Consider the following 12,230-nt stretch of genomic DNA (forward strand, 5'->3'; position numbering starts at 1 on the left):
ATTCTCTGTCAGGCCATGCAAAGATTTGCTGATCTGCAGCACAAGGGTGAGATTAAGCTGCTGCCCCAGGAGTCAGCAGGTCTCCCCTCTGCCCATAGCTAGGACCCCCAGCCTCCTCCTCTGGAGTCTGGAAGGACAGCAGGTTCCCTGCCTCCTTGGTTCTCAGCATCTGTCCTTTCCAAGATATGCACTTTTGCCCTCCTCTCTTCTCCTGTAGCTTTGCAGATGCCAGTCCAGCAAAGGCATTTTCAAGCTGTGGGTGTAGCCAGGTCCTATGTGAAGTGTGAAGTATTTGAGTGGCAGCTCTGATCACACTCTCATTTTTTTAATATAGTTAAAACAGCCCTGTTCCCTCCAAAACATGCTCTGATCCTGTGACAAAATCCAGAGCCACCCAGCCCAAGGCAGCTCTCCTTATGTGGACCACATACCTTGCTCAGGTTTTCCATTTTAACTGTACACGTGTAACAGATTTTTTTCATTTACAGCCTGCCAGCGCCTGCCTATGGCTATTTCAGTTACATTTTTAGTAAGCTTTAAGAAGAGTTTAAAGTACTTTTAAAATGATGAAATACCCTCTTTTCCACAACTTTTTTTCTCCTTATTTCAACAACACTCATCACACAATAGTCTCACCCCTTGCAGGACTCACAGATGCTCTCCCACATTCTTCCAGGAGGTTTTCCCTGTGTGTTTCCCAATGCTTCATACAATTGCTGTGTACAGGCAGGTTTCTTTCATTATTTTTTCCTGAGTCTTGTGGTCTGGCAAGGAGAGAAAAAGAGATTTTTTTTTTTTTTTAAACCAGGAAAAAAAATATTTTAAAGAAAGGTGAACACTATAAGGAGTGGAGAGGGAGGGGCTACTGCAGATAACTAAATTAACTTGAAAAAATCCAGAGGAGCAGCCACCGGACAGACAGTGCCCCATCAGCACTTTCTCTGTGAAGGCACAATGTGTTTCCAGAGTAGCTGAACAAAGAGTAGGAACCAAGCTCCAACCAGCCCCCCTAAGTCCACCATTCCATGGAAATCACAGGCAAACTCCAAATAAGAATAATAGTGGGTTTTGCTTGGCAGAGGCTCAGTGTGAGTTGTGCTGACAAGTTAAAAAATGAGGTTGTAAAAATAATGAAACTGGAAGAATGTTGTTGTTCTTTTTCTCCAGCTGCTTTTTGAGGGCCTTAGCAAGGCTAAACAAACTCTGCCATCACTCAGCCACCTCATACCTGTGCTCTCATGGCTGGCAACTGCCAACACCTTGCTCAAGACTGAATAAAGAGAGACAAATACCCTCTGCCTCCCACTGGCAGCCAAAAGGCTGATTTTACCTACGCAGGGTTAAACGGTGAAACACCAATAAAATCTGAAGCAGGGAGGTTTTTCCAGCATCACTGATAGGTTTGTATTAAAATCTTCAAGGCATCGCCAGGATGACTTCTGCTACACATGCAGAGCCCTGTTGACTGTCTTCTGTCCCTGACCTGGGCTCCTCAGAGAGCAACACACTGTATTGTGGTCCCTGCATATTCCTGGTCTAAGCTCCCCTCTGGCATGAGGATCACAGCAGAATAAATCCTGTTCCCTGCTGCTACAGGCTGCAGTGTGCTTCTGTGGTCACAGCCAACCACTCCTTCTAGAAAACAACTTCTCCTTCCCTCCTTGAGAGCAAATTGCTCTGACAGATGACACAGCTCTGAGTTTGGCATCAGCCCTGTATAAACACAGGAACACAGGGCCTTTCCTGGGGTGCGGTTCTGGTCATGGCCACTCCTGCCAGAGGCATTTATTGGACCACGATGGTCCCTCAGCCCTGGCAGATGGCTCCATCCGGCTGTTCCCTCCCACTGCTCGAGCCCTGGGGCTGACACACCCTCTCCGCAGCACAGGGGAGCTTTGGCACTGTGCCAGTGCCTGCATGGCAGCAGGGGCTGGTCACCTCTCTCATGCTGCTTCCTGACCTGCAGCTCTCTGCTGGAGGGGGACATTCCTTGCAATGAGAGAACAAAAAAACATATAAAGAGACAAAAAAAGCAGTTCTGAACTCCTGTCTCTCTCTGTTACTTGGCATCAGGCCTGGGTAGCCAGATACACACACAGGCACTGCACCCTGTCCCTGCTGAACAACAGCCTGCAAGCTATCCCCAGGCTGTCCCCAGAGCTATCCCTGGAGCTGTCCCAGCCACCATTACAGCCAGCCAGGGGCCACCAGCAGCTGTGACTGACCCCATGCATGAAGAACACCCTGGCACTGCTCACAGGGCAGTGGCAAGAAGGGCCTGCAGAGCCAAACTCAGCTTTGAACAAGCCCAAGGGCAGCACCTTTTCAACCCAAAGACAAATTTAGTCTGTGGTAGGGTTGAAGTCTTGAAACAGATGATGCACAGGCTCAGCATGACTCAATCATCACAATTAGAAATGGATTAAAACACAGGGTTAGTGTACAACACTATGGTTTAGAGCTCACCAGGGTCTGGGATGGGTCACATATTGAAACAGCCATTTGCCAGCGAGGTCAAAACCAGCCTCTGAGATGAACCCATTGGAGAGAAATTTTTGGCCCAGGACAACTGAAGCCCAATTATTTCCAGACATAACGGACATACGCATTTATTTCTTTCCCTCCCTTTACCAGGAGAAATTGACCTAAGGGAAAGAGGGAAATAAGAGCTGGAGCTGCATGTGTTATTAAAGAGGCTGACTGGAGTTCATTTATTCCCTGTGACACATGGAAGGACAGTGACAGCCATTCTAGCAGGGGAACTTGCAGACCCAACGAGGGAGTCCCCAGATGCAGCACTGCTGGCCAGCCTTTAATTAGAGGTGGCTGTTCTGCTCAGCCTCTCATGTTTCACAGTTGCTTCTCCCTGAACATGCCTACCCAGCTTCAGGCCCCAAAGCCCAGCTCTTTGGAAAAGGCCAAGATAAACAGGCTTTTCCTGGAGAGCAGAGGGACTTGGAATATTTCCCTGGCTGGAAACATGAGGCTGAGGAGGTGGAACCCACCCCTGCAGGCATCTCCTGCTGTGCTGCTGGAAGAGAACACCACTATCACAGAAACACGGTGACAAAACTACCTGCTTGTGCTAGGATATGCTTACAGGGCGAGTTGCCAAATTCACAGGCATTTATGTATTTACCTACATAAATCAAAGGGAAATTGAAGTAATTTGCCAAGAAAATTTCCATGACAGGAATTTGGGGGTAGGGGGGGGTGGTAAGGGAAGAAAAGGAAGGCTAGCTGAGAAATTATGCTGTTTTGAACATAGCACACCAGGAGACATCCCATTCTATTTAGCCTTTGCCAAGGGGCTGTTTGACTCCGTATCCAAACACATAATTTAGGAAATCCTCTTCCGACACTTGGCAATCTCAGGCCAAATCAAAGAACTATCTCTGTGACTCGTATTAGGATCTTTAAGAAAGATTGAGTCCTGGATCACATTATGCAAACATGAAAGGTCTGCTGTTGCACAGGGCTCACAGGCAAAAGCCCTGCTCTGGCAATCACAGCAGACAACATCCGTTCCTCGCTTTTATCGGCCTTAGATATTTGAGAATAAAGTGTCAATCACCTCTTCCCCAGTCATGTGTTAAACCACTAACATTTTGCTTTCCCCAGCTGCCTTAAGTCAGTGCAGAGCTGGTTACATGCCTTGGCAACCTGCAGCACTTCTACTCCGGCATCACCTAGCTGTCAATTATCTGTGTTTTTCTAGCAGAAAATTTGGGTTCATCTAAACTGTATTTGTGTTAAACCTCACCTTCCAGAGCAACAATGTGTGCCAGGCCAGTGAGATGAACTGTCCCAATGTGAGGCTCATTAATTCAACAGCATAATCAAAACTACCAAAGTCCATACCTTTGCAGTGCTCGGTGCAACATCCCAGTGCCATCCACACCGACAGCTCCTCTGAGCCATCCCTGTGCCCAACATTTCCCAATGCCTTCCCATCCCTGTGCCCAACCCTTCCACCAGGACTGACACCTCTGGCCCCTGGAAGCCCTGGCAGGAACTAGCCACTGCTAAAAACATGAAGAAACAGAAGTGCTCTGTGCCGTGGCAGGAGAGGAGGCTGGGGAGCACCTGAAAGCCCTGAGCTACCCCGCAATATTTGTTATAGTTGTTTTTCCGCTCTTCTTAGGGCAGAAAAAGAAATGGGAAACCCCAGCATGGCAAAACAAGCAGCGCTTGACCGGCCTCGAGGCCTGCCCAGGCCTGGGAGCTCAGCAAGGGCAGCGGCCCAGCACTCCGCGAGCACACCCAAGATCACCGATAGGGCCGGAACTGCGCGAAGCCGAAGCCGAAACCACCCGCGGGACTCTGGCAGAGCCCGCCCAGCTTCTCACCTCAGACACCGCGGAAGGCGGGGAGGAGGGGGCCGGGCCTCCAGCGCCGGTGGGCGCCGCCATCGCGCGCCTCCTCCCCCACCGGGCGCCGCCATCTTGTGCCGTGCCCGTACAGCGCGGGCGCCGCCATCTTGTTCCCTCCCCGCGCGGTGTGCCGGCCATGGCGGGGTTGCCGTGCCGCTTGCTGCTCCTCTGCCTGGCGGCCGCCGGGGCCAGCGCCGATCTAGTGCTGGAGGAGGTGCGGCGCTCGCTGGACCTCAGCACGCACCTGGCCAAGATCTCGGCCGAGCTCAGCCTCGCCAATGCGCCGGGCGGCGCGGCCGCCTCCACCTTCCTGCTGGCGCTGGAGCCCGGGCTGGAGCCCCGCCTGGCCCACCTGGGCGTGCAGGTGAGCGAGGGGAGCGGCTCGGGGGGCCCGCGGGCGCTGCCCGGCCCTGCGCCCGAAGGGACACGTCGGCACTGCCGGGTCCTCAGCGCCGCTCCCGGATCCTGCAGCCGGCCGGGAATGGAGGGTGCGTGTCGCGGGGTGAGGGCGGAGGTGGGAGGCCTGGAGGCGATGAGCGGGGCAATTGACGCCGTCAGGCTGGGCAGGGGTCGCCGCCAGCAGGGACGGAGCAGGGCTGGCAGCCCCAGGCTGCGCGGGGACGGGGGGCACGGCCCTTACCCGCAGGAGGGTCGGAGGAGCAGTAGGACAGTACTTCTGTCCTAGTCCCAGAGGTACTGTCACTTTAGATAAACTCTACATACGGCAGAGAGAGGTACATACAGTGCTCTCTATACTATATCTGTATGCAGAGTTCTGTAGTATACCTTGATGGGTGAAGCCATATTCCCCGTGGCCTGCTCGCTCCCCAGTCAAAAGGGAAATCACAAAAGCATTTGATCAATATTCTCATTTGTGCAACTTATGGTGACTGTGTCAGCTTGGGAACCAGGCTGAGGGAACACGGGCACGAACACACAGCACACTGATCCCATATGTTGCTTGGGAACAGGTGAAGGGTGAGGAAGAGGAGGAGAACGCCTTGGAAGTGAAAGAGACCAAAGTTAAGGGAAAAAGGTGAGTATCACCCTCTAAAGACAAATACCTAGAGTTATGCATGGAGGGGTTCATAATTGTCCTCACAGTGAAGCAGAGATACTCCCCCAGTTCCACGCACCTAGAGATCAGGAGTGTTTTCTTCTTCAGCTGTGCTCAATCTCTTGTACTCAGTGCATTTAGTAATGCCTTGGCCCCCTGGGACACCAGGTGAGAGAAGTATTTGGTCATGCTCTTACCCATTCCTCCATTCTGAGCTCTCAGGCGGTTGGCAGTGGTGACTGCATAGAGTTTAGTGCTCTGTGGCAGTGTGTAGAGCACCACAGAGTGCTGGGTACCGTGGCCCAGCACAGGCTCCTCCTGCTGCCAGGAGAGAGGATGCTGCTGTTTGCATCAGGCTCTGTACTGCCAAGTTTGAAATATTCTGTAGATGCTGCGGCAGCTGTTTCCTGAGCCATGAGAGCTGAGAGGTGAGCAGTGCCTGTAAAGTGACTCAAAAGCACAGTGCAGCTGGGTTTGAAGAGTACAGTAGCTGTGATGCCAGGGTAGACCTTGGCTTCTGACATGGCTGGATGTCTCATGTGATCCTGCCCTTGGGCCACCACGCATGACATGAAGTATGTGTGCTTCTGGCATCACCTCGGTCTGTCCAGTCCAAATCATTACAGATTTGGTGGAGTCTCAGTCTGTTCTGTAGAACCTCAGTCGAAAACCTTGTTCCCATTCCGGCCATTCCTTTATTTCAGATCCTGTGGGCAAAAATCTGAGAATTAATAGATTTTGTGGGAACAGGTGCTTAAGATGCTTGTGATCTGTCTTGTGGACTTGTGCCCATGCTTCCTTTGATGCAGATCATTCCTGTCATCTGGAGAAGAATAGAAAAAAACTCTCGCTGAAGCTTTATAAATGCAGGATTAGGGAGGGGTATGTCACCATTCCTCTTCCCAAATGGGAACTAGGTGGTTTTTTGTGAAGCAAAGACTGTAACCGTGCCTGGACACAGTTCAGCCTGTGCTGCTTCCCCAGCACAGTAATCACACCTGCTGGGACAAGATATCTCTATGTCTTGGAGGAGCAAGTGAAATACCTGCCTAAATCACACATTACACATGTAGTACATGGTCACCTGTCCCCAGGGGATGTTGCAATGGGTGGACTTGAATGCTCTCTCCAGGGCGATCCCACGTGACATACCTATTCTTCTCCCTTCCAGTGGGAAATTCTTCTCGGTGAAGCTGCCGTCTCCTTTGGCCCCAGGAGCCAAGGTCCGTCTCTCTGTTGAAATGGTTTTCACACACGTCTTGCAGCCTTATCCCACCCACATCACCCAAAGTGAGAAGCAGTTTGTGGTCTTTGAAGGAAATCACTATTTTTACTCACCATACGTCACCAAGACCCAGACAACCCGTGTCAAGCTGGCCTCCAGGAACGTGGAGAGTTACACCAAGCTGGGCAACCCTTCCCGCACTGAGGACACGATTGAATATGGCCCCTTCAAGGACATCCCTCCATACAGCCAGGTGAATTTCTGTGCAAAGGGGTTGTGGCTCTGCAGAGAGCATCTTCCAGACATGGAGGATGGGAAGTAGAGGCTTTCACATAGAAATCACTGGTCAGCTGTGAGTTAAACTGTGTGCCAGGAACACATGCATCTGCCAAGGAGGGTTCTCTGTGGCACATGGAGTGGATCATTGTGAGGGGGAGCTTGCTACTTACTTTAGATCTGACAGTTTATCTTTTTTCCCTCGTTAGGACACTCTGAAGGTACACTATGAAAATAACAGTCCCTTCTTGACCATCACCAGCATGACACGAGTCATTGAGGTGTCTCACTGGGGTAACATTGCTGTTGAAGAGACGGTTGATTTAAAGCACACGGGAGCAGTGCTGAAAGGGCCTTTCTCCAGATATGACTACCAGAGACAGCCAGACAGTGGGATCTCTTCTGTCAAGTCTTTTAAGGTTGACATTTTGCACATGTATTTTTATAACTGTGACTTCCCCTTTTCTTAGATCCCAAGAGGAAAAAAAAATTGCAGTTGTCCTTTGCCTTTTGTTTGGTAACCATATCTCAGTAATAAGGGAATATTAAAGCTCTGGTCTATTTTCAGAGAAAGCTTGTGCTGCATAGGAATAGCTTTTGGAAACAGCATTAAGAGGTTATACACTTTATTGCATTTGCTGGTCTAACAGACTGCATGTAACAGGGCATGTGGTGTTTTTCCACACTCCCACTCCTCCAGTCTCAGGAACCCTCTAAATCCCTTACTCCTAATGTTGAGATCTCTGTTTTGGCTTTTCCACCGTGCAAGGGTCATTCATTCTGTCCCCACCCCCTTACTTTCAGAGTTGCCTCTCTGTCATATCCTCCTCATGTTGAACAGTATTAATTGGAAACTCACCCATTCATTCCTTGCTCACAAAGCACTCAACAGGAATTAAAGTTGTGGCTCTGCTAGCCAGATGTAAAAGGTATTATGTGTTCTCATCTGAACCAAAACCTTTCTCACTGCTTGTAGCCTTCAGGATCGATTGCTGTAATTCTCTAGTGTGGTGCAGCCAAACAGAAATGTCATTTTGCTGAGTGTAAAGCTAGCAAGCCCAGTCAACTAGGGCAGCAAGTTGGAGTGAAAAGGGAATTGCTGTCCTGGTGGGCATGATGATCCCTTGCTGTCTGGGGAGTTTGAAACTCAGCTGGAGAAAGCACATTCATTTGGACGCCAAGTGATTTTAGTGCTGGTGGCCACTTGTGGGATTGCTTATAATAGCACAATTTTACCACTCAGTGCAGCTGAATGGCCATTTTGTCATGTCTCATGTGGGAGCACAGTTTCTCAATGCTTACCAGCCTTTATTGGTTTTGCCAGTTTCACTGGAAGTAACTCCCCTCTGATGCACTAACTGCTGCTTCTCTCCATACAGACCATTCTCCCAGCTGCTGCTCAGGACGTCTATTACAGAGATGAAATTGGGAACATCTCCACCAGCCACCTTCTTGTCCTGGATGACTCTGTGGAGATGGAGATCCGTCCCCGATTCCCGCTTTTTGGGGGCTGGAAAACCCATTACATCATTGGCTATAACCTGCCAAGCTACGAATACCTCTACAATCTTGGTGGGTGGCTGAGGGGGGAGGGAATAAAAAACATCCTCCCGTGTGTTTGAAGGTAGTTGCTGTACAGAAAAGATTTGAAAGCTGTGGTACACAGGATCTTAGCAACAACAGTTGCCAGCTATTTTTTTCTAGACTATGCAAATCTACCTTTTTTGTGCTTCTTTCAGGTTTTTGTACACATCTGGTTAAAATATATCTGAGTGAGCTAGTGCCCCCTGCTGCACAATTATCCATGCAAATTTTTCTCCTGCCCTCAGTGGAAGCTGAGTTTCAAGGCTGTCCCTGGTTCTCTGAGGAACTGTAACCACTCTCTGTTCTTCACTTTTAGGTGATCAGTATGCCCTTAAGATGAGGTTTGTTGACCATGTGTTTGATGAGCAAGTTACAGACTCTCTGACTGTCAAGATTGTCCTTCCAGAAGGAGCCAAGTAAGTGTGATTCCTCCTGGTTTGTTACTGCAGACAGTGCTGTGTTGGTTGCACTTCTCCAGTCTGCTCTAATGGCCTGGGGACAGTGAATCAAAACCATGACTGTGCATATGGAGGAGATCTTGGAAAACAGCTTTGCTTCCCTGTAGAGCATTGTTTAAACTGTGTAATTTACCTTGTGCTAGAGGCTACAACTGCCCAGACGAGTCTTGGGTTACATCATCTCAAACACCATAGAGTCATATGGGACTGCCTGCTTTTACCCACAGGAATATCCATGTGGACAGCCCCTATGAAATCAATCGTGCCTCAGATGAGCTTCACTACACATATTTGGACACTTTTGGACGTCCTGTTATTGTGGCACACAAGAGCAACCTGGTGGAACAGCACATCCAGGACATCGTGGTGAGTGTGGCCTCTGAGCAGTTGTACCTCCTCTAAATTCAGCAGCTAGTCAAAGCACCTAAGAAATAAACACTGACTGGACTGCTTGGGTGATTCTGCTGCTGCCTGAGAGGAGTAAACCCTGCAGTAACATGGGGCACTGCTCAGAGTTTGGAACTTCTCTTGTAGGTTCATTACACCTTCAACAAAATCCTGATGCTGCAAGAGCCTCTCTTGGTAGTTGGAGCCTTTTACATCCTGTTCTTCACTGTGATTGTCTATGTCAGGCTGGATTTCTCCATCACCAAGGTCTGTATGATGAAGAGCCCTGTGGGAATATAAGCAGATTTCTCACCAGTTGGATGGTGATTTTTCATACCAGGAATTCTTGCTGAATGTTCCTGCCATTCCAGTGTTTTACTGGTTGTTTGAAGTCCTGTTTTTTGTTCAACCTGACCCCTATTCCTGTAGGGCTGATCTGGTGTCATAAAGCTAACTAGAGTTTTGCTTGCTGCGTAAAAAGGAATCCCCCTGAGAAGAAGGGATGTCTGCAGTTCTCTCTCTGCAGTGTTTTCACTGTTAAACTATTTGTTGGGCTTGACTGAGTCCTGAAAGTTGTTTCCCCTAATCAGCACTTGCACCATTCACTTAATTACTGTCAATTGACTTAATTGGAGAGGGAACAGTTTTTATAACAGTCCTGTGGCAGATTGCACATGGCTTGATGCTGGTCAGAGATATGTCTGCTTTGATCTTCCCCCCGTCCTCTTGCAGGATCCAGCTGCTGAAGCCAGGATGAAGGTTGCCTGCATCACAGAGCAGGTGCTCACTCTGGTGAACAAGAGGCTTGGGCTGTACCGTCACTTTGATGAAGCAGTGAATAAATATAAGCAGTCACGGGACATCTCCACCCTCAACAGTGGCAAAAAGTCTTTGGAGATGGAGCACAAGGCCCTGACTAATGAAATAGCCTCTCTGCAGTCTAAACTGAAGACAGAGGGCTCTGACTTATGTGATAAAGTAAGAAATTAAGATTTCTTTTATAAGCTGTCCTGTTCTTGGCTCTGTCAAGTATTCTGCATGAGTTTTAATTGGAGGTTTCTGCAGCCAGTCTAGGTTGGGTTTTTCCATCTGAAAATGGCTTGATCTCTGCAAGAGTATGTGAAAACTTATTTTTGCAGTAATCTCAGTTATGCAGCCATGTAAGTGTTGCTGGTAAACAGTTGCTTGTGCTGTTTCTTAAGCAGCCCTTGAACCAGCTGCATTTGTACAGGTTAATGCTTTTGTAACACAGTCCTGATACTTCTCATCAAGCTCATGGCAGTGACACTTAAGCAAAAAATGGAAACTATCAACAAATTAACAGTTCTGACTCTACTACTCACACCAGTCAACCCAAAATCTTCTCCCTCATCTCTTATTTTCTTGCACATGTACACTTCGTGCTGACAGGATTTTGGTAACATGATGCTCCTCTGGGGGTGTTTTGCTCTACCATGTTGAAAGCCACGGCACAATGAGCACACACCCACTGTCCTTCCTTTCAGTGTATTTTAACACTTACCTGAAACAGCCACTTAACCCCAGGTGAGGGACACTTTAGTCTCTGAGATCCATTTAGCTAATAGCCACCTTGGTTAATCTGTTATTTAACTCAAAGAGTAGCTCTGTCATTGCAGACCTCACACACACCATGAACATTAGATGTAGGGACACAGCTTCCAGCTGTCAGAGCTGTGATTTAGCTTGAAGCCTTTAAAATCCATCATTAAATACTCTTTCATGGTCTCTTGCCACTATGGCTCCTGGGTCCTTGGAGGCCTTTTTATCTGCACTCCTTAATTACTCATTCATGGAATATTCCTCATAATGTGATGGTTCAAGAAGCAGCATTCAGGGATCGGAGATGTTTCTACTTAGCAAAAGATGAGGTCAGTGCTATCATCTGCCATCTTTTCTATTCCAGCTTCACTGTAGGGAGTGTTTTGTTCTGTTTTGTCTCCTCTAATGCTCCCTGGGTTTGTCACCCTGCCAGGTAAGTGAGATTCAGAAGCTGGATGGCCAGGTAAAGGAGCTGGTGCTGAAGTCGTCGGTGGAGGCGGAGCGGCTGGTTGCAGGCAAGCTGAAGAAGGACACGTACATCGAGAACGAGAAGATGCATTCCAACAAGCGCCAGGACCTGGTCTCCAAAATCGACAACATCCTTGATGCGCTCTAACTCTGCTTTAGCAACTGCAGAGGTGTGAAGGGAGAGGAGAGTGATACGCTTGGAGCCAAAATTCACTCCCAACAAAATTAGGGGAAACAATGTGGAATGTCTGAAAGTGCATTTTGTTTTTAGATTTTTCTATAGAGCCTGTCTGCTCGGCAGCACGTGCTGTGCAAGGAACGAAGCCAGCGTGTTTGGCTGGCTAACGGGATTTCTTTACCAGAGGTGAGACTCAGCCAAGTTATGAAACATCTCCTGCTTTTGGTTTGCCCTGTATAGATGTGCTCTGAGTAAACGCACACAAGGAGCCAGTCTGAGCACAGACACGCTTATGGCAAAGCTGAATCTCTCAGCTCTGGAAAGAATAAAAGATACCTTTGTTCTACTTTGAAATAAAACAGTCACTGCCTTGTGTCTACATGTTGTACTGGGCTGGGGGGAGGTGGAGGGGCTGGGTGGCCCTGTCCTGTCCATGGCCAGGAGTGCAGTTCCCTGTGGAACAGAGTTCAGCCCTGACCACTCCTGCCTCCTATGTGCCCTGAAGTCAGAGCTCTGCCTCCTCACATAGCCCTGACCTACTCAGGGGAGAAGGCCAAGCCCTTGTTCCCCAGGGATGTGCATGCACCTACACCCTTACAGGGAGAAAACAACAGAACCTGTCCTGCCATCCTCTTACTGTGTGCTGCATGTGACAAAAGTCCCT

The 12,230-nt window shown here is 49.0% G+C and overlaps 1 protein-coding gene across 1 annotated transcript; it reads left to right on the forward strand.

The window, feature by feature from the left end:
* The first annotated feature begins 4,438 nt into the window (after window positions 1–4,438).
* On the forward strand, window positions 4,439–11,925 carry RPN1 (ribophorin I). Its single transcript, XM_059856517.1, has 10 exons — window positions 4,439–4,737; window positions 5,345–5,409; window positions 6,602–6,908; window positions 7,141–7,350; window positions 8,311–8,503; window positions 8,832–8,931; window positions 9,201–9,339; window positions 9,508–9,627; window positions 10,093–10,338; window positions 11,354–11,925. The coding sequence occupies exons 1-10, from the start codon at window positions 4,510–4,512 to the stop codon at window positions 11,534–11,536; spliced, it is 1,791 nt and encodes a 596-aa protein (XP_059712500.1). The 5' UTR covers window positions 4,439–4,509; the 3' UTR covers window positions 11,537–11,925.
* The last annotated feature ends 305 nt before the right edge of the window (window positions 11,926–12,230 follow it).

This window comes from Haemorhous mexicanus, chromosome 11 (genome assembly GCF_027477595.1).
Source record: "Haemorhous mexicanus isolate bHaeMex1 chromosome 11, bHaeMex1.pri, whole genome shotgun sequence".
Lineage (NCBI taxonomy): Eukaryota > Metazoa > Chordata > Aves > Passeriformes > Fringillidae > Haemorhous > Haemorhous mexicanus.

Bases quoted from the DNA above. Each gene is read 5' to 3' on its own strand.
- RPN1 (XM_059856517.1), top strand. From the start codon at position 4,510: ATGGCGGGGTTGCCGTGCCGCTTGCTGCTCCTCTGCCTGGCGGCCGCC. The intron at 9,340-9,507 runs GTGAGTGTGGCC...CTTCTCTTGTAG, and splicing joins AGCACATCCAGGACATCGTG to GTTCATTACACCTTCAACAA. The intron at 10,339-11,353 runs GTAAGAAATTAA...TCACCCTGCCAG, and splicing joins GCTCTGACTTATGTGATAAA to GTAAGTGAGATTCAGAAGCT.